The sequence below is a fragment of the Littorina saxatilis genome, linkage group LG1 (genome assembly GCF_037325665.1).
Source record: "Littorina saxatilis isolate snail1 linkage group LG1, US_GU_Lsax_2.0, whole genome shotgun sequence".
Lineage (NCBI taxonomy): Eukaryota > Metazoa > Mollusca > Gastropoda > Littorinimorpha > Littorinidae > Littorina > Littorina saxatilis.
Window position 1 is genome coordinate 28,894,331 of NC_090245.1, and position 23,795 is coordinate 28,918,125.

The 23,795-nt window shown below is 45.5% G+C and overlaps 1 protein-coding gene across 10 annotated transcripts in view; it reads left to right on the plus strand.

Annotated features, from left to right (window-relative positions):
• Positions 1 to 23,795, plus strand: part of LOC138966370 (hydrocephalus-inducing protein homolog) — a 244,873-nt gene that overhangs the window by 19,607 nt on the left and 201,471 nt on the right. For all 10 annotated transcript variants that reach the window (XM_070338641.1, XM_070338587.1, XM_070338596.1 and 7 more), the window contains 16 exons: positions 4,830 to 5,119; positions 8,465 to 8,532; positions 9,427 to 9,766; positions 10,706 to 10,895; positions 11,486 to 11,602; positions 15,764 to 15,916; positions 16,410 to 16,513; positions 17,208 to 17,342; positions 17,644 to 17,797; positions 18,383 to 18,495; positions 18,997 to 19,147; positions 19,631 to 19,768; positions 20,336 to 20,464; positions 20,580 to 20,714; positions 20,874 to 21,119; positions 21,385 to 21,516. In XM_070338641.1, coding sequence (XP_070194742.1) covers positions 4,830 to 5,119; positions 8,465 to 8,532; positions 9,427 to 9,766; positions 10,706 to 10,895; positions 11,486 to 11,602; positions 15,764 to 15,916; positions 16,410 to 16,513; positions 17,208 to 17,342; positions 17,644 to 17,797; positions 18,383 to 18,495; positions 18,997 to 19,147; positions 19,631 to 19,768; positions 20,336 to 20,464; positions 20,580 to 20,714; positions 20,874 to 21,119; positions 21,385 to 21,516 — 2,595 coding nt within the window. The remainder of the gene's footprint in view (positions 1 to 4,829; positions 5,120 to 8,464; positions 8,533 to 9,426; positions 9,767 to 10,705; positions 10,896 to 11,485; positions 11,603 to 15,763; positions 15,917 to 16,409; positions 16,514 to 17,207; positions 17,343 to 17,643; positions 17,798 to 18,382; positions 18,496 to 18,996; positions 19,148 to 19,630; positions 19,769 to 20,335; positions 20,465 to 20,579; positions 20,715 to 20,873; positions 21,120 to 21,384; positions 21,517 to 23,795) is intronic.

Genomic DNA, 23,795 nt, shown 5'->3' on the forward strand with positions numbered 1-23,795 from the left:
CACCTCCACTGTTTCCTCGTGTCCAATCTGTTTCGTCCCTCCCTTTTCCCTTTGACTCTCGAACTCTCCCTTTCCAGACTTCGAGTGTTCAGGGTGGGGCTGACGGTGATGTGTTCGTTGGGGAGGTGCCTTCGGTCAAGAAGGTGGAACTGAGCTCTGCTTCGTTCCACAATCTTGAGGCCACCGTTTCTTCCATTGTCGAGGCCCAATCACAGGCCTTGACATGGATGAGCACGCTGTCCACACTGTTGGACCCTCCCGATCGGGCAGAGTCCGATTCCACTCGGGTCCTTGACACGGTTCGAGTGGATCGGGCTTTGCATGCCGTGCGATCGTGCGTGACGACTGCGGCAGAATTGGCCATTGGAACACGGGTCCACTTGTTGGCCCTGTTCCGTGATCATTTTCTGGCTACTTCTTTAGTGCCTCCGGATATGAGGAAGAGTCTGAGGAACACGTTTCCTCAGCCTTCTTCCCTTTTTCATCCGGGCACTGTCCGTTCTGTGGTGGAGTCCACACGCCAGAGGAACACTGATTCTCTGATGGTTGGCCTCGCTGCTTCGGCGACGTCGGCGGGGAGTAAGAGAAGTGCTACAGTCACCTCCAGCTCCCAGCCTCAGAAGAAGAAGAAGAAGAAGCCAGTTTCACTGCCTCCTTCTTCCTCCTCTCAGGCGCCTGTCGCGTTCCCCCCTGCGGCCCCGGCTTCTCGTGCTCCCAAGCGTAAGAAGAAGGGTGCTCAGACAGGTAAGGGTAAGCAGCACCACCAGGGGGGTGGTCGCAAGCCTGCGCCTGCCCGCCAGCAGAATTTTCAGTGAGTCCCGGCCCTACGTTGACGCCCCCTCAAGTTGCCCCTCTTTCGTCCGTCGGTTCCCTTTTTCGGGCCCGCGACATGTGGGGCAGACTGGTCTCCAACCAGTTTATCTTGAGGGTGGTGGGGTCGGGGTTTTCTCTACCGCTGTCGTCACAACCTCCATTGTCCGCTCTACCTTTGACGTTCCCCCCTCCTCGAGACCCTGCCAGATGGCAGGCTCTTCAAGACGAGGTGAACTCGTTGGTCGAGAAGAAGGCTGTCTACCCCCTTTCTCAGCCTTCTCCGGGGTTCTACTCCCGCCTGTTCACCGTCCCCAAAAGGACGGCAGGTTCAGGCCGGTGTTGGACCTCTCCACCTTGAACTTGTACCTTCGCAGGTGCAAGTTCAAGATGGAAACCCCTTCGTCGGTCCGGTTGGCCATCCGGCCAAACGATTGGGCCACGTCTGTGGACCTCCAGGATGCTTACTTCCACATCCTGGTGGCCCCGGGGTACCGACATCTGCTCCGGTTTGTTTGGGAGGGCACAGTGTTCGAGTTTCGGGCCCTCCCATTCGGCCTGTCCTTGGCCCCGCTGATTTTTACAAAGGTGGTCAAGGAGCTGGCGGCGTTGGTCAGAGCTCAGGGTGTGCGTCTGCGTCAATATTTGGACGATTGGCTCACCCTGGCCCAGTCTCGCGATCAATGCCTCCAACACACCCGGCAGGTCCTGGAACGGACCCATGCTTTGGGGTTCCAGATACAGTGGCACAAGTCAGACCTCGTGCCAGCCCAGCAGTTTTGCTACTTGGGGATGGCGTTCGACACAGTGCTTTACACTGTGTCTCCCTCCCCGGACAGAATCCTCTCCCTGAGGCGAAAGATCCTCTCCATTCAGGCTTGCCGCGCTGTTCCTCACAGGCGGCTGGCGGAACTGTTGGGTTCCATGGAGTCTGTCGCTCTGCTGCTGCCCCTTGCAAGGCTACACAAACGTCCCCTGCAACGGGCAGTAGCAGATCGGACTTCCAGGCCTCTCGATTACACCGAGTTGGTCCAGATCGGGCCTTGGTTTCACGAGGCTGTAGTCCAATGGCTGGACCCGATCTGGCTCAACTCTGCGGTGCCTATCCAACCGAGACGGCCGTCTCTCTTCCTGTACACCGACGCTTCTACGCGGGGTTGGGGGGCCCACCTGGACCTGCACGAGGCCCAGGGGGTCTGGACCCAGGAGGAGTCCCTCCTACACATCAACTTTCTAGAGTTGGAGGCGGTTCGTCGGGCTCTGCTGGAGTTTCGCCTCCTGATTCGGGATCAGGATGTGTTGGTCCACGGGGACAACACCACATGCCTAGCTTACCTTCGCCACCAGGGGGGCACCAATTCTCGGTCCCTCTCCCTGTTAGCGGAGGAGATTCTGCTCTGGTGCCAGACCAATCAGGTCCGGATGTCAGTCCAATTCGTTCCGGGGAAACTGAACGCCCTGGCCGACATTCTCAGTCGGGGCGATCAGGTTCTCCCCACAGAATGGACCATCGCTCACAACGTTCTACGGCGTCTGTGGGCAAGGTGGGACCGTCCTCTGATCGATCTGTTCGCAACTCGATTCAGCGCTCGGCTTCCCAGGTACGTCAGCCCCTTTCGAGACACGAATGCGTTCCACGTGGACGCATTCACTCTCTCGTGGAGGCTCCTCGATGCTTACGCCTATCCCCCGACATCTCTGATTCCGAGGGTACTGGCAAAGTATCTGCAGGAACGGCCAAGACTGATTTTGGTCGCGCCTTACTGGCCAACAGCTCCGTGGTTTCCAGATCTTCGCGGTCTCACCCACGTAGACCCTCTACCTCTGAATCTGGACGGGGGAAGTCTGCTCCAGCCTCGATCAGGCCTCCCTCATCCACGTCCAGAGAGTCTGTGCTTGACCGCATGGCTCTTGTGCGCTCCAAACTGCTTGCACTAGGATTGCACAAGAGTTCAGTAGAGTTTTCCTTGAACGCTAAGAGGCGATCAACTAATCAGCTCTATGACTTACGCTGGAGAGCTTGGGCCTCCTTCGCCTTGTCCAAGGGGATAAAGCCGCTTTATCCCTCAACACAGGACTTGGCCAACTTCCTGGTGGAAGTGTATCAAAAGAAGAGTCTTTCTTCTAAGACTCTTCTTGGATACAAATCTGCCATCACTTCCACGATTGCGGCTGCTACTGGTCGCAGACCTGAACACTTGATCAGTTCCTCCCTCATTGCTAATGTCCTTTCGGGTATTAGCAATGCAGCGGTGTCTAAACCTCGGGTTTCATTTCCCAAGTGGGATGTCTTCCTGGTTCTCAAACTCCTGCGTAGCAAGGAGTTTGAACCCCTGGCAGGCATTAGTATCAAGTTCCTGACTTTTAAGACTGTGTTCCTCATCGCTTTAGCCACTTGCCGTAGACTCAGTGGTATTCAAGCTTTGAGTGGCCTGGAATTTGACATTGAGTTCACCACACATCAGGTGACGTTGGCTTTCCTACCAGACTTTCGAGCCAAGAATCAGAATGCCTCGGAGTTGTCCAAACCAGTAGTCATTCAAGCCTTGGCTCCCACTCTTGAACATGATGACCCTGATCGCTTCCTCTGCCCAGTACGTGCCCTTAGAGTGTACCTGGATAGAACACGTAGCTTTCGGTCTTCTAAGCGGTCACTGTTTGTCTCGCTTAATCCGAAGTACCAATCGGATATTTCTAGACAAACTTTAGCTCGTTGGCTGACCTTGCTTATCAAACAGGCTTATGTTCATGCTCAAGTGGATGTGGTCCCTGACATCAGGGCACACGAGATTCGGGCTATCGGCTCCTCGTTGGCGCACGTGCGGGGTGCCTCGCTCCAAAGCATAATGGCGGTCGCGTTCTGGAAGACTCCAGCCACGTTTATTAACCACTATATGCGAGACTTTTCCAGTCTCAGGCTTGACCAGTCGTATGGCATTGCCAAAGCAGTGGTTGCCAGCATGGTCACGTCAGTCTAAGGTATTTTTCTTGGGTATATTTTCTTTTACAGTAGTACTGTTCGAAAATTGCCTGGGTATCTTAATCCTTGGATTTAAGTGATTTTGATTAAGGAGTTTAATACTCTACATATCACCCTCACACCACTCTGGTATTCTGTGCAAGAATAGTACTGTCGAGGTAAGTGTTATATTGACTGTAAGGCTTCTTTTTAAGCCTACTGTCTATATGATACTTACCGAGACAGTACTATTAGAGTTTCCCTCCCGCCTCCCCTCTTGATATGTTATGGGCTTTTTGAGGGTCTGCAGCTCATAAAGAAAGAGGACGCGCCACCTACATCCTGTAAGGGGGAAGCACTCAGACAGTGCTTGGGATCCACGGTGGCGCATGGTTATGGGAGATAATTGTACCCACGCAGCGTTTTGTCCAATTTTTTCGGCCTATAATAGATAATGTGCAAGAATAGTACTGTCTCGGTAAGTATCATATAGACAGTAGGCTTAAAAAGAAGCCTTACACTCTCTTACAATGTATATCTTCTCTTACCAAAAGATGTTGTTTTCATGGAACATAGAGAATCGTCAGTATTGTAGATATAGTTGGTAGCAAAAGAACACATCAATATTGTAGCTACCGGCACGGTTGGCCTAGTGGTAAGGCGTCCGCCCCGTGATCGGGAGGTCGTGGGTTCGAACCCCGGCCGGGTCATACCTAAGACTTTAAAATTGGCAATCTAGTGGCTGCTCCGCCTGGCGTCTGGCATTATGGGGTTAGTGCTAGGACTGGTTGGTCCGGTGTCAGAATAATGTGACTGGGTGAGACATGAAGCCTGTGCTGCGACTTCGGTCTTGTGTGTGGCGCACGTTTTATGTCAAAGCAGCACCGCCCTGATATGGCCCTTCGTGGTCGGCTGGGCGTTAAGCAAACAAACAAACAAACAAAGTATTGTAGCTTCACCTCTTGGTGCCATATTTTGTTTTGTTGAAACCGAAGCACAAGTACGATACTCTAGCATAGCTACAGCTGTCTTTACCATATTTTGATTTCACCCATGACAGGTGGAGTTCTCCTGCACAGAGCTGGACATGGGAAACATCTTCATCGGCTCCAAGCACACCTACGAGATTGTCATGGCCAACAAGGGAGATATTGACGCCATCTATAGTGTCTTGCCCAACAGCTCCATCTTTGGCCCCTGCTTCTCCTTCAACCCAGCTGAGGGCATTGTGATGCCCGGCGGGCACCAGGCCATTCAGGTAGCCTTCGCCTCACCCTACCTGGGCGACTTCAGTGTAGAGTTCTTCTTCCAGGTGGACGGCAGTCCGGAGAGGCTGGTCGTCACATTCAAGTGAGTATGGGGAGATGTGGAGAAAGGTGTGTGGGGTGTTGGGAGGAAAAAGATTGTATGGCAGTTCAAGGATAAGTGGCTGGAATGTAGGGGAATGGAGTGTGGGTTTGGAAAGGGGAGAGTTAAGAAGAGTGATGTTGCTCGTGTTGTGATGGTAAGAACATGGATTAAAGTCTTGTCCTTGTGCGTTTTAGCATTTGACACAGTGAGTGTGGGGATTATGAATAAAAATAGATTATTTTGAGATGAACTGACTCTGTTACTTAAAGGAAAAGTCCAAGGTTTTGAAGTACCTCCAAAAACTTGAATATCGAATGCCAAATGTTACAAACAGCTCAGGAAAAATATTTTTTAAATTGAAAAAAAATTGTTGTTGTAGTTGAAGATTTATTTGTGCGGGGCTAACCAAGACAAGCCAGCTGGGGTCAAGGTGTGGTCACGAGGTTTTTGGTTCACTGTGACGTCAGGTTCACTGTGACGTCACAAGTTTTTGTGTTGATTCTACCAGCGTGATTTCCGTACAGAAAAGTCACCACTGTATGCCCGAAAAGAATGTCTCGGTGGAGTGCAGCCGCAATCTGCAACAACTCGTCAGTGTCCCCAAGCTTTACCTAGCACATGTTCCCTCATAACAATCCGAGTCTCTTGTGGAAATGGAAGAGGTTTGTGCAGCACACACGTGCAGATTTCAAAGTGTCGGGCACTTTCTGGACACAGATTTCGCCATTTTTCTGCAGCACAAGTTGGTGTTTCATCTGAAATTAATTATGTGGCCACTGGCAGTGTTTTTCCTTCATACAAGTCCGGACACGGCAGTATTGCGCGAGGCTGGTACAGTCGACGAGCCATCGAAACTCCGTGATGACGAACAGCGGATAATCTCACCAGAAGGAATACGTATACAGATTTGTATACAGATTTGTAAAAACATTTTTTGGAAAAGTCTCTGGGTGTTCATTTGCATTGATTTCAGTGCACACACATATTAGCGCTTCCCAGTTGCAATTGATTTAATATTTTTTCATTAATTTGCTAGCAATCAGAATTATTTTTGTGCTTATAGTTTTAATGATATATGTTGTTTGTTTGTTTTTTACCCCATGTGATATTTTCGTTATTGAAAAAACTGGACACATTGTTGTCAGTTTTAGATAAAATAAATCTATCATAATGGAAATCTTCTGTTTTGTGTTGTGTTACTTACTCATGTTGAGTCTCCCCTATGGTGGTGGGTTCAAGTGCTAGTCTTTCGGATGAGACGAAAAACCGAGGTCCCTTCGTGTACACTACATTGGGGTGTGCACGTTAAAGATCCCACGATTGACAAAAGGGTCTTTCCTGGCAAAATTGTATAGACATATATAAAAATGTCCACCAAATACCCGTGTGACTTGGAATAATAAGCCGTGAAAAGTATATACTCGCCTAACACGCTTGAGATTTACTTGCCGATGTGAATGTGTGATATATTGTGTAAAAAATTCCATCTCACACGGCATATTGTAAACGCCATGAGCCTCCCCTCTGGGAGGGTATGTGCGTAGAAATACTCACTAATAAATAATAAAAATATTCCTGTTTGTACCCATAGTAGTTTCAAGGCAGTAGGATGTTCTGTGAGGCTGTCTATCTCCTCATCCAGGTTTTCCAGACATTCGAATTTAGTTTCCTCTTGGAGTTTCTGCACTGACACCTGAAGCAATATACATGTACACATGTCACTCTGTTACCATAGCAGAAAACTGACCTTGAGATTCTTAGGTATACACAGAACTTGCAGTGAATCACAGAAACAACACGAACAGTAGCATTAACAGTTTGAACATTCATGAAGTGAGAGTCAATAACCCGACTAGGTAGATTCAGGGTCCCACTGAGTGCATCTCACAGGGTCACTTTTCGGCACTTGCCACACATTTTCAATGGGACTGAGGTTTTGTGACTACAGTTAAATAGAAGCAATAATAAATAAACTTAGAATAAATTTAAATTTAGTCTGTTCGTGGTGTTTTAGAATACCGATCTACGCACTGTCTTGTAGTGTGACTGTCTGATATTGCGAACCAGAAAAAATCAATGAACAGAAAGTTGGAACTGCTGTAAACGTGTTTGCCCGGACAGTTCTGATTTCCTTCCAAAACGGCTCGCAATATCACGCCATCAGCGTTTCGCCACTGCTCAGAAAATCGTATGATTTTAGATCTAATTTGAGATCATAAATTATGTCTGCTCGTTTACAAAAACAAAAGGCGTTTATTTCCCTTTGAACGTTTTGCAACACTGCTCTACGAAATATTTATTATTTACTGTCACAGTTGTGTCTGCAAGAAAAAGGCTTTGCGCAATGTTACTTGCTGTCTACATGTTTTGTTGTGTAAGTGAAGAATTCCTAAGAATTGACAGAGAAGATGATAGTCGTGTGTGAACATCACTGTGGAAGCATTTATTCTAAACTGCGCAAAATTAACAAACAAAAGATATCTGTACTCACTGATACAAGAACAGCACAAGACAGTACGAATTTTCGCTGATGTAAGCTTCATCGGGAATAAACAAACACAAAAGGCAACAAAAAGCAGACGCAACACGGAACGAACAAGGTTTGAAAAGAATATGGAGGGGAAACACAAAAAAGGGAAGGAACTGCCTTTTGTGTTTGTTTGTTCCTAAACTGCGCAGTCAAAGGACGAAATCCTTGATTTGAGATGGGGAGAAAAAAAACACCACGCAGCCTGAAAAATTAGCATAATCTTCACATGCTTACAGATCTGTGGACGCACAGCAATTGATCTGTGAAAAACACACTTGGCTTAGATCTAGCGGACTAGTGTGTAAACATCACAACAAAGAGAATCACATACCACTTCGTATTGCCGATTAAGCTGGCTCTGTTGCGAACAGTTCCTTGTGGTCTAGCCTCACCAGCATTTTGACAACGAAGAGGCTCAAACTGATACGATAAAACCCAAGGCTGGCTGAAAACCGGTCCGTACTCCACTTGTCTTCCTCGGTGCTGGAACCGGCCATGTTTGTTCTTCCAGCTTTGTGACGTAACACACGTATGTGCACAAGGTCATGAGCCAAGACTGCGCGCGCGGTGGAACGATGCAGAATAGCAAAAACATGTGTCAAAGTATATTTTTAGGGCTACTGTGTTCATTTTTACACACGCAGTTGTGGTTAATGAATTAAGAGTGTCAACATATCAAAAGTGACCCTAAACCTTGGACTTTTCCTTTAAGGAACTTTTTGTGCATGGTCTTGAGTGGTCAGCAATGACCAACATTTGATGTGGGTGTCTCCGATGTCACATTCATTCTTTACCTTTGTCTCTTGTGTTTGCAGAGGATCTGTCATTGGTCCTACCTTCCAGTTTGACGTTCCCATGCTCAAGTTTGGAACAGTTTCATACGGTGAGAAAATGTTCTTGTCTTCTTACTTCATAACTGCTTTCCTGGCTTATTATTTTCTTTTCATCGATAACTGATGGAGACAGAATTGTTTCTTCGTGTTGGAGGTTGGAAATTCGAGAATGTACGCTACTACTTCCACAGTGCTTGCACTATTTTTTAAAGTTTTTATGATAAGTACATGTACAATAGTGTCTCATACTGTTTACAAAAGCACCTTGACAGCTACGGCTTGTTTGCCTTTCAGCTTCGTAAAACTGCAAAGAAATTCACAGCAATGTTTTGTTTGATTTTCAGCTTCATAAAACTGCAAAGAAATTCACAGCAATGTTTTGTTTGATTTTCAGCTTCATAAAACTGCAAAGAAATTCACAGCAATGTTTTGTTTGATTTTCAGCTTCATAAAACTGCAAAGAAATTCACAGCAATGTTTTGTTTGATTTTCAGCTTCATAAAACTGCAAAGAAATTCACAGCAATGTTTTGTTTGATTTTCAGCTTTATAAAACTGCAAAGAAATTCACAGCAATGTTTTGTTTGATTTTCAGCTTCATAAAACTGCAAAGAAATTCACAGCAATGTTTTGTTTGATTTTCAGCTTCATAAAACTGCAAAGAAATTCACAGCAATGTTTTGTTTGATTTTCAGCTTCATAAAACTGCAAAGAAATTCACAGCAATGTTTTGTTTGATTTTCAGCTTCATAAAACTGCAAAGAAATTCACAGCAATGTTTTGTTTGATTTTCAGCTTCATAAAACTGCAAAGAAATTCACAGCAATGTTTTGTTTGATTTTCAGCTTCATAAAACTGCAAAGAAATTCACAGCAATGTTTTGTTTGATTTTCAGCTTCATAAAACTGCAAAGAAATTCACAGCAATATTTTCTTTGACTTTCAGGCTTCAAACACACGCAGACGTGCACTCTGATGAACACTTCACTGGTGCCCATGTCCTTCCACCTCCGCGTCCCTGGTGACGGCACGTCCCCTTCCATCTGCGCCACCAGTGACCTTGAACCTGACACACCGAGAACAGCCTCCACCCCTCGCCACGGACTGCCTGGTTTTGTCGCCAAGGAGTTTGAGATCCTGCCCTCGATGGGCACCATCCCTCCGCAGAGCGAGATGAAGGTCAAGGTGACCTTGACCTCTAACCAGACACGCAAGTATGAGAACGTGCTGGTGGTGGACGTCGATCATGTGGGAGAGGAGATTCTGAGTCTGGCCATCACTGCGAGGTGAGTTGATAACTACTTTGTTATTGTTTATTTGTTTGCTTGTTGTTATTTTTGTTGTTTTTGGAGGGGTGTTTGCTTGTGTGTTTGCTGTTGCTGTTGCTGTGTGTGTGTGTGTGTGTGTGTGTGTGTGTGTCAGGGATCGTGCTAGCTTTTTAAAAAACGCGTAAGTCATACGCAACGAAACGAAAAAAACGCGTCACGGACCAATATTTTTGCGTACTACGAAAACACGTACAGACACAAACAAAACACGCACGAAAGACTTAAAGACACTCCTTACCTAAATACGGCGAGTTTTCCTGTCGAACTCCGCGCACGCCTGTCGAATAACACCCCTGCTGTCTCCAACCTTCGGGCCTTGCATGCTAATGAGCATGAGATTGTCCGTCGTTGTGTCGCCGAGTCGGGCACGGCTCTGTGTTTTTATCGCATTCTGGACGCTGAAACCTCGATGCTGAGTTTGTTTCCCGCTCTAATACGACTAGACACACTTTCCGCCTTTTGGAAGCGCGAGATGGGAGAGCAGCTAATGTCTGTTTCATTATCCGACAAGACATTATCTGGTAATACCCTCGTTACGTTCGTTTGCGATACTTCGATGCAAAAAGAAACGGACTTAAGTTTTGACGCGCAGATTTCATGTGTGTCGTCACTTCTCGAGCCCTATAGTCAGTTTCAGGATCGGGTGATTATTAAGTCAGAGCAAAAGCGCTGCGTGAAGACAAGAAAAAATTACAATATTTTTGCGTATGGCTTACGCGGCGCGGCGAAAAAAACGCGTCAGCGACTTTTAAAATGCGTCAAATACGCAAAAATCATGCGTAAACGCGATCCCTGGTGTGTGTGTGTGTGTGTGTGTGTGTGTGTGTGTGTGTGTGTGTGTGAGAGTTTTCTTTCTGACAGTGCTGTTGATGTAGTGAGGTGTGTGTCTCCCTGTAGGTGTGTCATTCCCCCCATCTCGGTCCTGTCGCCTGTGTTGGACTATGGACGCTGCTTCCTACGCTTCCCGTACCAGAGGTGTGTCAAGCTGCACAATGACACGGACCTGCCCGCCAAGTACATCATACTGCCCCAGGAGGAGCTCAACATCGACAACCCGCCCATTCTTTACGAAAGCCCTGAGCCGAAGGTGAGAGAGGTGGTCATTTTCTCTGTTTTTCTTCTTTTTGTGAACTTGCACTGACGACCACCTCTTGATAAGGACCACCCCCATTACGCCTAACCCAAAGAAACCCTGATGACATTTTTTTTATATATTTCACCAGTTTATTACAACGGCTTGAGCACATGTGCTCTATCTTGTTACAACACAGCTTTGGACACGCATACACACACACACACATTGACTCACACTGAAACACACATTATTCTCTATTTACCGGCCTGTCTTGAAGGTCCACTTTTAGTTGGTCCCTTGGGTGGTTGTTATGGACATGTTTGACTGTACCATTTTTAAGCAGACAGGTGCTGCCTCAATTATAGAGCTTTCACCCTTTACCTCCTGCTTTGCTGGACAAATACCCAGGCCTAACACCTGCTTCTTCACATCTTTTACAAGTGGACCGACCTTTCTCAGTTTTATAATGAGTTGAGATTGTAGGTTTTATACCAGAGACTTCTTCAGATTGTAATGTTTATTAAAATCAAAAAAAAACGACGACTTTTTTCAGTATGGTTGGCTGTCTTGTAACTAATTCAGAATGTATGTTTGTGTGACAGGGCGTGGTGGCTGCCCACTCTGTGTGTGAAGTGCCGCTGGAGATCCGATCCCAGTACCTGGAGGAGCAGGAGATTCCATGCTTCATCGCCATCTTTGGCAGTACAGACCCGCCACTGGTCAGTGGAACCCCCCTTTTAAGACCCCCCAATTTAAGAGTCCCTCCTTTTTACGATCTTGTTTTCTCAGACTTGCGGTTCTTAACCTCTGTAAAATTACCCCCCATTTAAGACTCCCTCCTTTTTAAGACCCGATTTTCTAAGATATTTGGAGGTCTTAAAAGGGGGGTTCCACAGAACTTCTTTCTCTTGGAAGAAAAACTGTAGCAGTTTGTCCTTGAGGCTTTGGGAAGATGAGCAATCTGGTGTATAGGCTCAGTTTTCATACTGTACTGGTTTATACTGGGTGGAAAACCATTTCTTAGTGATGATTTCTGAAGAATGGACTGAAGCAAGCTGGTGAAGGATTTTGCATACTCTTGTGCAGACATGCCTACCCATACGGAATAGCCGTATTTGTTCCGGAAAATCATGAAAAAATGACTTCGTTACGATAATTCCGAGTTTTTCCCAAAGCGTTCCAGAAAAAATAAAAATGACGAGTTTTGGTCACTTTCGCGTACAGTAAAACCTGTCTCTAAAGGACACCCTTGGGACCAGACAAAAGTGTCCTTATTCTGCAGGTGTCCTTATTAGACAGGTGCAAGTAAACGCGACAAAGTCAAGTTGAGAGAGAGAGAGAGAGTACTGCACATGTACATGTACATTTATAAGAAAAACAGAAGCTGTTTAGATTAAATAGAGAAACATTTAATATTGACTGTTGTAAAACAAGTTTCAGGCATGGTACTCTCAAAAACGAAAATCCGAAGAAAAAAAATCAAAAAAAATCTGCTGATTGACTTGAGATTATTATTTTTTCTTACTCAAGCCTTGTTATCTTTCACTTATATCCCTCTCAGCTTCAAGGAGAGGGCACTAAACACATTTGAATTAGCAAAAAGTCGCCTGAGCGGCCCCCTGGACCCCGGCTTTATTTCAGCTGAAACTGCCATTCCTTCAGTACCATGCCTGAGTTTAAAAACTTGTGATAATGCATGTTTCAGCTACTAGGTACTGCCCTGCCTTTGATCTGGCGGCACACACAGATTTCCACTCTGTTAAACTCGGTCACTGACCGGTCACTGACCCCCATGCAGGAAGTGTTTCCTCTCTCAGATATGACAGGGGAACCACCTCTCATGGCAAAAACTGGGTCATTGACCCCTGGGAAGAAGGTCGTGTCTTTTAACAAGGCCACCCAGCTATCACAATGCCTTTGATCTGGCCGCACACACTTATTATGGACCCAAAATACGTGTCCGCGTCCGTAATGCCGAGGTGGCCGTAACGTACAGGTGTTTTACAGTGTAAAGCAGTCCGTGCCGAGACTGACTGTCCGTATTCTGCGAGTGTCCGCTAAGTCCAGTGACCGTATTTGACAGTTTTCACTGTACAGTAAAACCTGTCTCTAAAGGACACCCTTGGGGTATGGTAATGGTGTCCCTATTAGACAGGTGTCCTTTCTTCACAGGTGGAGGGGCCGGGGCAATATTTTACAAAGAGCACGTAAAATGTACAAGACACTTTTTGTCAATCCTGGAGTATGTATTTATTTTTCAACACAAAACACAAGGTAAAAACTTAAATAAAATTACTTAAATAAAATAAACTTAAATAAAATTACCAGATCATTGTACAAGGCACAGATTGAGGGCGGTGACAGGAATAGAGAGAGAGAGAGAGAGAATTGAGCTATTGAATACATATGGGCCAACAGCCCCTTTCAAAGGATTGAACATGAGACTCACTGAAAATGTGAGTAAACAAATGATACATGTAGCAAACAACAACAACAACACACCCCCCCCCCCCCCCCACCTACCCCGTTAGCTACACACACTGTGCATTCAAACTTACGCAAGTCGGACGTCACAAAGCTAAAAATAGCTGACTCTTCATCGGTGGTTCAACGGGAAATTCCAATTTTTTCAAGGCAGCGACACGCTGCTCTAAAGTCAACACTTTTCTTTTTCCTGCTGGAGATTCCATTTTCAAACACAGTACTGTTGCTTTTGGTTGTGACTGTCTGGAACGCCGAAGAAGAAGAAGAAAAGAAGGTTGTGACTGTATCCACAATGCCGAAAAGCGAAAGTGAGCGAAGCGAAAGTAAGTCTCCATCTAAACAAGCCACTGATTGGTCAGAGAAGGGACAGGACAACCAATCAACAACCATTTGTGCTACGGCTGCCGAGCACTGACTTGAATAACAGTCGAGTTTTTGAAGTTGCGTTTTCATGTACGTAGTGTCCGTTTGTGACAGTGTTTACACTTCCTACGCTCCGAAAAATCGTGTCCGCGTCCGTAAGTGGCAGGTGTCCGTCCGTTAAAGGTTAGTTATTGTTGAAATCGTGTTCGTTCCATGATAAACTGTCCGTATGTAGCAGGTGGCCGTTACAACAAGGGTCCGCTAGACTCAGGTTTTACTGTACCATACTTTCCATCCGGAAATTGCCGAAGTTTGGGAGCCAATCAGCGGCCGAGAATTACACTGACGGAAATTAACGAACGGTAACTTCCGGCCCTTGTTCGAATCGAGCCTTTCTCCTTGTTAGAATTGAGACTTCAAAATGGCGAGTACTTCTAAAAAGCGCGTGCTGTCAGAAAGTGACTACGAAACTGATGATCGCGAGGAGGAACAAGTTCAGAAAAGAAAGCCGGCTGCTAAAAAGAAAAGGGTTGACAAGGAGAAGAAGTATCGGATTCAGCATTTCTGTGAGAAATATACGACGACCTGGCCGTGTGTGACATCAGGTCACAAAGGTGATCAGTGGGCTTTTTGCAACGTGTGTAAAACTGACTTTTCGATTTCTCATGGAGGTGCCAACGACATTGTGCGACACATTGCAACAGCCAAACACAGCAAGTTCGCAACAGAGAAGGAGAAGACAGACAAGCTTCGGAAAATAACGACGGTTTTACAAACTGCTTCCACTTCGACATCAAATGAAAATGTTGACAACGATGTCATTCGTGCCCCCGGACCCCCCCCAGCATGTTCGGGCGCTTCGCGCCTTCACCAACACGCTTCGCTGCGCTCAGCTTGAATACTCAGATGTTCCTCTTTTCTGAGGCATGTTCCTGATTTTCACATTTTGTGTTCCACTTTTCTACATTTTGGGGTAGGCATGTCTGCTTGTGTAATAAGGCACATTTGAGCATTTTTATTTCATGATGGTATACCTGTTGTTACCCACACACAAGAATTTCTAGAAGACACAGCTCTTTTAACCCCTTGACTGCCTTATGACGGGTATACCCGTCATGGGCTTGTGCAGCCGCAGCGCCTTAGGACGGGTTTACTCGTCTTCTCCGTTCAGGAATTTTCCAGAAATGCTACGTCACTGCTGACACACAAATAGCAGCCAATGGCTTGGAAGGATACCTCATTCTCATGAATAAACATAAATGGTGACGCGGTTTTGCGTCTGAAGGCTATTTGCGGCCTTGGCGACAGGGTAGGGGAGAGAAATCTCGACTCGTCAAAATGGCTAACGGTGACAGTCGACCGGGCCCTAGTAGGGAAAAACAAAGCCGGACTGACGCTACAGGCGGTGCAAATGATTATGGATACTGACAGGGGAAGGGGGAGATCTTCTTTCGGACGATTCGTTGGAAACAGGTAGATGACAGTGATTATAATCCTTTCTTGGAGCAAGCAAAACAGCCACCTGTGTTTGATCCACAGGCACCGGAAGATGCGCCTGACTGATTTTTCAAAAGTTCATATTTAAACATCATTATAAGCCAAACTAATTATTATTTCCATGATTAGACACTAAAAACAGATTCTTGGTTCAATTTCCTTTAAAAATAACATAGGTTTTACTTACCTACCTACTACCAGTTTGGAGCTAGATTTTTGTGTGAATTATTACACCCCGAACTCCAATATTCCCTGGCAGTCAGGAATGCACATACGCAAGTTTTGATTGGCAGCGAAAGGGTTAAAAACTACCTTCAGCCAGCATTTTTGTTGTGAAGACAAACTTGCACTTTCATTTCTACATACTGTTTTAACACGAAAACTTGATTTATTCTTCTTCAACGTTCATGGGCTGCTACTCCCACGTACACTTGTGTTTTTGCACTGGCGTGTGAGACTCTTTTTACCCCACCATTTAAGCAGCCCTACTCTGTTTTGAGGGGAAACGTGAGTTAAGTATGATGTTTGATTTTCAGCATGTCCACGTTGCCTGCATTGGTGAGGGTCCAGTGGTTCACATGTGTCCAGAGAAGCTGGACTGGGCAACCATCCCTGTGCTGGTCGACTCTCCGCAGACCATCGTCCTCTCCAACGAGTCGCTCATCCCTGCAAAGTTCACCGCACACATGGTCAGTGAAAATGGACAGGATTTTATTGTCAGTGTTTGGAGACCACAGAGGGGAGTGAGAAAGGCAGTCAGAGGGGAAAGGGTGTTTTGAGAGAGAAAGAATTGAAGTGATGGATGGTAAATAGGGCATGGGAACAGGATGTGTTTCAGTGTGTGTGTATGAGTACGTGTGTGTGATTCTGTGTGTGAAAAGAAGGGAAAGTGCAGACGGTAAATAGAGAATAATGTGTGTTTCAGTGCGAGTGAATGTATGTGTGTGTATGCGTGTCCAAAGCTGCATGTTGTAAATGTAACAAGATACAGCACATGTGTTCAGTTAAAAAAATCATGTGAAGTTTGAAAGAGGAAAAAAGGAGGTTGAGCAGCTCATGAGGAGAAACAAAATGGAGGCTTAGGAACAGAGAGAGTGATAGGGGACAGTCACAAAGAAAGAGTAGTGTGTGGTCAGCTCATATTGTCTCGCAACATTTCTTTATTATATTCTGTGCTGACAGGTTCGTCCCAACTCTGCTTTCCGTGTGGAGCCAGAGGAGGGAGCCATCCCCCCAGAGAGCTCTCTCAAGCTCACAGTCACTGCACACCTCGACGATTGTGTGAGGTAATAAGCTCAATGTTTGTCTGTCATAAAGTTACACAGTGTTTCTTGGAAACTAAGCAGTGTTGTTCCCAGACTCAGAAGACAAAGGTCAGCTAGACCTTGATGGAAACTATGTATAGGTCCAAATGTTCTGATTTTGTCTGTTTAGAAGGAAAATCGATGGTCAGAAGACTTCCTTCGTGACAAACCTTTCTAACAGTCAACCGGCTAGCGGTCAGACTAATGCGTCAGATCAAAAATGTATGTGTCAGTGACTGAAGATTGAGGTCTGAGAACAGCACTGACTGGATGTTAGGCTGTCTTTAGATTTCTGACAGCAGGAAAATGATGTAGAAGAAAATGTCACTTTATCCAAAGTAGAAGTACCCCAAATAAGACTTCATACTCTGTGAAAGATCCAAGCATACCATTAACATGAAACTGACAGAAAGTAAGCTTTTTAAAGTTATAACAATCCATGATTTCTTTATGTCTTTCCACCATTTAATCACAGTGGCATTCTTTTATTTCTCTAAACCAGGATTGTTGGCTAAGATTTCTCTAAACATAGCCATACCTGGGCTCTCCAAACTGAAAACACATACTAGAAATTCATTGAGAGGGTCCCATGATGCACTAAAACTGAAAAGAGCGGGTCCTGGGACGCACTACATTCGTTATCATGCATACCATAGTGTCTCTATCATGTGTGCAGGTTTCAGGACAAGCTGCAGCTAAACTTCCTGGAGAGCCAGTCACGCCTGGTCCCTCTGCTTGCGTACGGCCAGGGCACCACCGTCATCTCTGACCCCCCGCTCTTGGCCGTCATGGACCTGGGACCCAACTTCAGGTAACTGCAACAATGTGCTTGCTGGAGATCACTATTATTTGAAAGGCTATGTGTGAAAGCTGAAGCAGTTGTCTTCATCTTGTGTGTGTGTGTTATGTGTGTGTGTGTGTGTGTGTATGAGTGTGTGTGTGTGTGTGTAAGTGTAAATGTGCATGCATATGTGTATGTGTCATAAATAAATAACACATGTGCATGTATCAAGACATACTGACCAAGGGCACACACCTTCCTTCCAACCCAAAAATGCATAGGAACCAGAAAAGTTGATTTTTGCTTTTGACATTCTTGTTGTTTCGCTCAGCAACCGACCGCTGCAGAAGACGTTCAAGCTGACAAACAGCGGGCGTCGCCACCAGCAACTGATGTGGTCCACGGATGGTTTCAGCAGCATCCTGGCCCGCAACCAGCAACACAACAACGTCAGCGCCAGCGCCAGTCGTGACATGAAGATCAAGGTCAGGGGAACATTTTGGATGAATTTTGTTTGTTGCCCTTCTTCTGTGCTGGGAGAAGGTTTAGTGGGGTTTATATTATTTGTCCCTTTTTGATTCACCTGAGTAATGGTATTCATCCGTGTCCGTCCGTGGACAAAAAACTTAACGTTGATGTTATCTCTGATTTTTTTCAAGCTAGACCTTTGAAACGTTGTACTCTTTTAGAGTTTGAGGATCTCACGAAGTGACCCCAGTTTGGTTGACCTCGTCAAATTTTGCGTCATGTTCATTTTATGAAAACTTAATGTTGAGGTTATCTTGAATGTTTTTGAAGCTAGAGCTTTGAAACTTTGCACACAAGGGTTTGATGATCTCCCGACTTGACCTACTTTGGAGTGACCCTTGTCAAGGTTTGGGGTCACAGGGGTCATGTTCGATTCATAATAACTTAACATTGATGTAAACAAAGAATTCTTGTTTATTGTGTATTATCTGCATGAACATGCCTTGAGTCGAAGTCAGTACAGCATTTGAGGGATATACCCTTCCAGCTTCGCTGGGATCAACAATTATTCATGAATTATTGCATTTTATTTGTGTTTGCAGAGCAAGCCTCTCCCCCCAGAACCAGCAAGACCCATCTTTAGTGTCAGCCCTTCCCGCTTTGAGCTGAAGCCTGGCGAGACTATCGACTTCACGCTGGAGGGATTTGTTACCCAGTCAGTATTGAAAATTTCTTTCTGTTATGGTTAGTTTGGTTGTTTGTGTGTGTCTGAATCTGTGTCAAGGTCTTAGATTGTAAGGTTTTTTTAAAATTGGCTGACCTAGATTCTTGATGAAGTAATATTTTATTCACTTCATCCTTCCTTCAAACTAATTTCGAGCAAATAAAGCTTTCTGTCTCATCTCAGTGTAATAATGATAATAATAAGGGTATTTATATGGCGCCAATCCTACCATAGTTCTAAGCGCCTTACAAAAAGTCAGCAAATCAGTACATGATGAACACTTGACAAAAAAATCAATTTCTCTTCATTACAACAACAGAAATTGTTGCATATACATTAAACGTATCTTCAAATAAACAAAAACACAGTCACGTGCGATGGTAACTCTAACCTTTTAGGTTTAAGCTTAGACACAGAAGCATCTTTGAGCAACCGTTTTTCTGTGTGCACAATAGCAGTAAATACATGTATAACCATGATATGATTTTACAGGCCCAAGTTCGTGTCCGAACGACTTCTGTGCCATGCCATCCTGGGTCGGCAAGGAGGCAAAGAGCTGATCATGAAGATTGACGTCTCCACAGAATTCATCAGCCCGCTTCTCGAATTCTCTACCAAGAGCGTCTTCTTCCGTGTGGATAAGGTACAGGTTTTGAAGAGGTTTTTTGTTGCATACAGTATTTTTTACTTCATCTCAAAAAGATCTTCTGTGTATGCAAGAATTCAAAAAACTTTTCTTTTGTCAAGAGTGGCTAGTTGGTTGAAAGAAATGTTTTATTTCATTTGAAGATGTTTCAACAATAAAAGCAAAAACAATGGGGACACGAACTCAAGCGAACGCTTATATTACATGGTGGCTGTTAACTTAATATCCGGTGTCGGTGTCCTTGGGTCAACTTATTCAAGTAATCTATGACACAATGGGCAACTCGATAAATATACCGCTTTGCTTTATTTTGTCCATCAATAATCTGAGAGTGTGTGTGTCTGTGTCTGTGCTAGAAACAGACCAGGTTTTTCAATCGTCTCAGTTTCTTGGAATTATTGTAGAAGCTGCAAGAGTCTAGATGTATCAGTTTGACAGAGTTGGGCTGGTGATACTTAATCACCATGTTTGATTGTGCAGACGGCCAAAGATGAGCTGAAGGTGCAGACGCGAAGCCTGGAGATAAGCAACGTGTCCTCCCTGCCCCTCACCGTCTCTCTGGCCCTCAAGCACCCCTTCAAGATCCTTATGCTCAATGGGAAGAAAGTGGAAGGGATGGTCAGTGAACTTTTCTTTTGGGTTTTGGGTGTAAACAAAATGTTACTCAAGTTCACACACATGACAACACAGCAATGTACTGAAGAAGGAGCAACAATTAACAAGTTAAAAACTTATGATAAGTGCTCACATAATCTTAGTTTGTTTTGCATGACATTATTGAACAAATGTGAAATTGAAAACAAGTTGAATTTTGGGTTGTTTTGATCTAATCTAATTAAATCCTGCATGTCTAATCATGAAATTGTACAAAATTCTTCAGTCCATGTGGTGATGAAACATATATAGTATTAGAAACTTATTCTAGTAGTATTCCAGCCAGTTTCTCTGGATATTTTACATCAACTGAAATGGATGTTAAAGGATATTCTTGTACTCTTGTTTGATTTCAAAACACAGAAGAATGACACAGTTGCAGGAATGAATATTTGCAAAACAAATATTTTTCTAAACAAATTAATGCATGATCAGGAAGAACTGTGAGATTTGTAAGCTTCATGAGGAGCTTCAGTTTTGCATTCTTCTCACTGACTAACATATATATACTTTGGCTGGCTGTCAAAATAGGAGATCAAGCTTGCATTCAAGGAGAAGCACCTGCTGACCATTCAGTTTGACCCTGCCTACAAGGATGACCTTCACATTCGCACCATCGATGAGGTTCTGCATGTCACCTACAAGGAACATCCACACATCGTAAGTTATTGTCTATGTCTTGTCTGTCTTTAGATATTTTTTGTAGTTGCTGTCAAAGATTTATTCTAAAGTCTTCCATTCGCTGGATAATGGTGTCTTTTCATTTTCTGTGCAGGACTACATCGCACTGAGAGGAGAAGTGTATTTCCCCAACCTGGAGTTCGAGAAGACGACCTTGAGCTTCGGCTGCATCCTGAATGACACAGAGGTCACACGCTACGTCAACATCACAAACAACAGTCCCATGCAGGTATGTACTGTGAGATCAATTTCTCTTTTAGAATCTGCATCACATTTGTATCGCTGTCATCACAGTCTTCTTCATCATCATTATTGTCATCATAGACACCATCATCATCACACTTCAAACTATAACTTAACACACACGAATAAATGCTTTGTTACACAGGTGAAGTATCGTTGGTCCTTCCTAGTGGGCAACGCACCCACACATGTGAAACGCATCGTGCGACCGTACGTTCCTCAACTCGACAACGACTTGCTGGGGAGGGTAGAGGAAGAGGAGGAGGAGGAGGGTGCAGGACTGGAGAGAGAGGCAGAGGTGATGGAGGAGGAGGAAGACAACTGTTTAGTGGAGGAGCAGTGGGTGGAGAGAGAGCAGTTGACCAAACCCAAGCCTTCCATCATCAAAGAGGTAGGGGGAGGAACAATTGTGTTGTCAGTGTTTCGCACTTGTAATATTTAGAGGAAATACATTCACAAGAACCTTGTTCTATTGATCGTTGAAATAAACAAACATAGATTGAGGTTTCCAGTGAATGATTTTGGTTTTGTCCATAATTAAACATTTCATAAACTTACCTTATTGTTTTTATTCAAACCTTGGCTAATAAAGTATTCTGTATGTATTGGGTTCTCAGCATTTTGTGACACACCCACACCCTTATCTATGTCCCCAGGAGGACGACGAGGACTTTGAGGAAGAGATCATGCGCCTGGAGAAGAAAGACGAGGACGGCAATGACATTGACGATGACAACCGCCAGACCGAGCGGAAAACTTCACCCATGGATCTGGAAAAAATGGAAAAAGTAAGGCCTTTAGCATTGCGGGATAAAATCTGTCATTAAATTACATATCTTATCCCAACTCACATATAGCAATTTACTTCAGTTTAGTGCTAGAACGCTGCATCGCGTCACCTTGGTAACAAGGGGAGGCAACCCTAAAAAAAGAGCTACCTTGACCCTATAACAGGACAAAGTCACGTGACTTTCCGACCTTGCCGCCATCTTTGAATCATTCTTTCCTCAGCGATCCGTGGCTACGGACGTGTTTGCTTTCGCTTAGGCTTTTCAGCCGTTTGTCAGACTCTTCCTTAGAGTCGACTTCACCTTGGTTTCCAGTGCACGTTCCTCTGCTCCTTTAGTGTGTTTGGGGTGAGCTTTTTTGCATTTTCGTTGTTGTTTGACTTAGGTTTTGCCAGGTTTAGACATTTTTGTTGTTGTTTTGCTCGTTCATCCGCCATGTCGGAGAGCGGTAAAAAGAAAGTTTCTAAGTCAGCGGCGGAGCCTTCTCCTGTCAAAAAGCCTGTGCGCAAGTCTAAAGGACATGCGGTGGTTAAGGTTGTAGATCCTTTATCTGATCATTCGTTTGATGTTACGATTGATATGCCAAAATCTCCATCTATGCCTAAGTTGCCTTCTCAGGCTTTGCCGGTTGCTTCTGGTTCTAGCGTGATTAGCGATAAACAGGATGTTACTGCTATTCTTCGCTCTCTGAGCGCACAGATATCTTCGCTTTCAGCGGATCTTACGTCTACCAAAGCAGAGCTTTTGTCTTTGCCTTCTGGTGTCTCGGATGCACGTTCCCTCGGCAGGGTGCGTGTTCCTCCCGCGGCGACTTTGGCGACGGCCGATGTTCATGCGGTCTTTGATGACGGTGATGGAGATTCGCTGCTGCGTTCCCAGGCTTCGTCTGCGTGTCGGCCTGGTGACGCTCAAGGTATTTATCCTTCACTAGTAGCTGGGTTCTCCGGCCAACGCGAAGGGCGTATACTGGGTCACGTAGCCGCTCCGAGTCGCGGGGCGGTGAGTGAAAGCTTTTCTCCCCTTAATATGCCGTTCCGAATGCGTGTGCGGCTGGTACAGGGGAAAAGTCCAGATACGCGGGATAAGCTGTCGTTGGCACCCTCCGTACCTGGGTACGAGGACAGATCGGCACAGCCTTCCCCGCTTCCGCCCGGTGGGCAGGAAGCAGTCCTCAGGGATACACTGCTTGGGTATAGATTCCCTCGGGTGTTTTCCCTTCCGGTCGTCTCTTCGCCTGGCTATCATTGCCTGGGCGGTAGTGGACTTCTGGATGGCACGGAAGTGCAGGAGGACTGTTCGGAGTTTGGTGCTTCCGCTCATTTCGATGATGAAGACACCGGCTTCCGTGTTCCATTGCGGCTTCCGCTAGCTCTGAGCTTGGCAGCGGAAGTCGCTTCAAGGTATTTTGAGGAGGGTGTGGCAACGCCGTCAGGCTTGTGTGCTCAACCTCCTTCCGCCTTGGGGGATTTTGGTTCTACGAAAGACAAGAGGCAGCACTTCCGTTTCCGTGAGTCGCCTTCGTAGAACTTTGAAGAAGGTGTGGCAACGCCGGCAGGTTTGTCTGCCTCACCTCCTTTCCGTCCAGTTAAGGACGTATTTTCCGGAAAGCTTCACCAGACTATAGCAGTCAGTGTGGTAGCGTGATTCCGGCATGCACGGATGTGCAGGGCTAAGGCTTTGATTACGGTGCTTCCGTTCAGGGAGAAGACACCGGTTTTCGACTACTATCCGAGTTTACCCATGCTTTAGCATAGGCAACGGAAGTAGTTTCGCTCACATTGAGTAAGCTGTGGTTGCTTATGCAACTTGGCCTTACCAACACCTTCAGCTTTGGTTGACTTTCGCTCAGTTCGGGAAAATCGCGTTCCTTTTGGATCCGTATTTCTCCCTTTGTTGCCTCTTTTATGGCAATGATTCTGAGCTTAACCTACGGCAAGGTCAACTCACCGACTGTCACAGTGCCTCTTTTGGCGGCTTACAGTACGGTTTTTGGGCTTAGTCTTTCTGTGGTTTGCTCGTGTGAAGCATCCCACTCCTCTCGCTCGGGTTATCTGACAGAGGTTCGCTTCAACAGCCATTTTTATTACCTCTTTGACACTTGTCCTCCTGCGTGCTGCTCTTCTGTATACAACGGAGCTGGTTACGCTTAGGGAGACGGCTGCGGTAGAACAGAGCTGTTCTTTATACTGAGCCTCTCTTTTGTCTCTAAGGGAATAAGCACATGATCTTGTCGAGTTATCCTCTCTTTCGGAAACTTCGCGAAGATCTCTCTCGTGCTC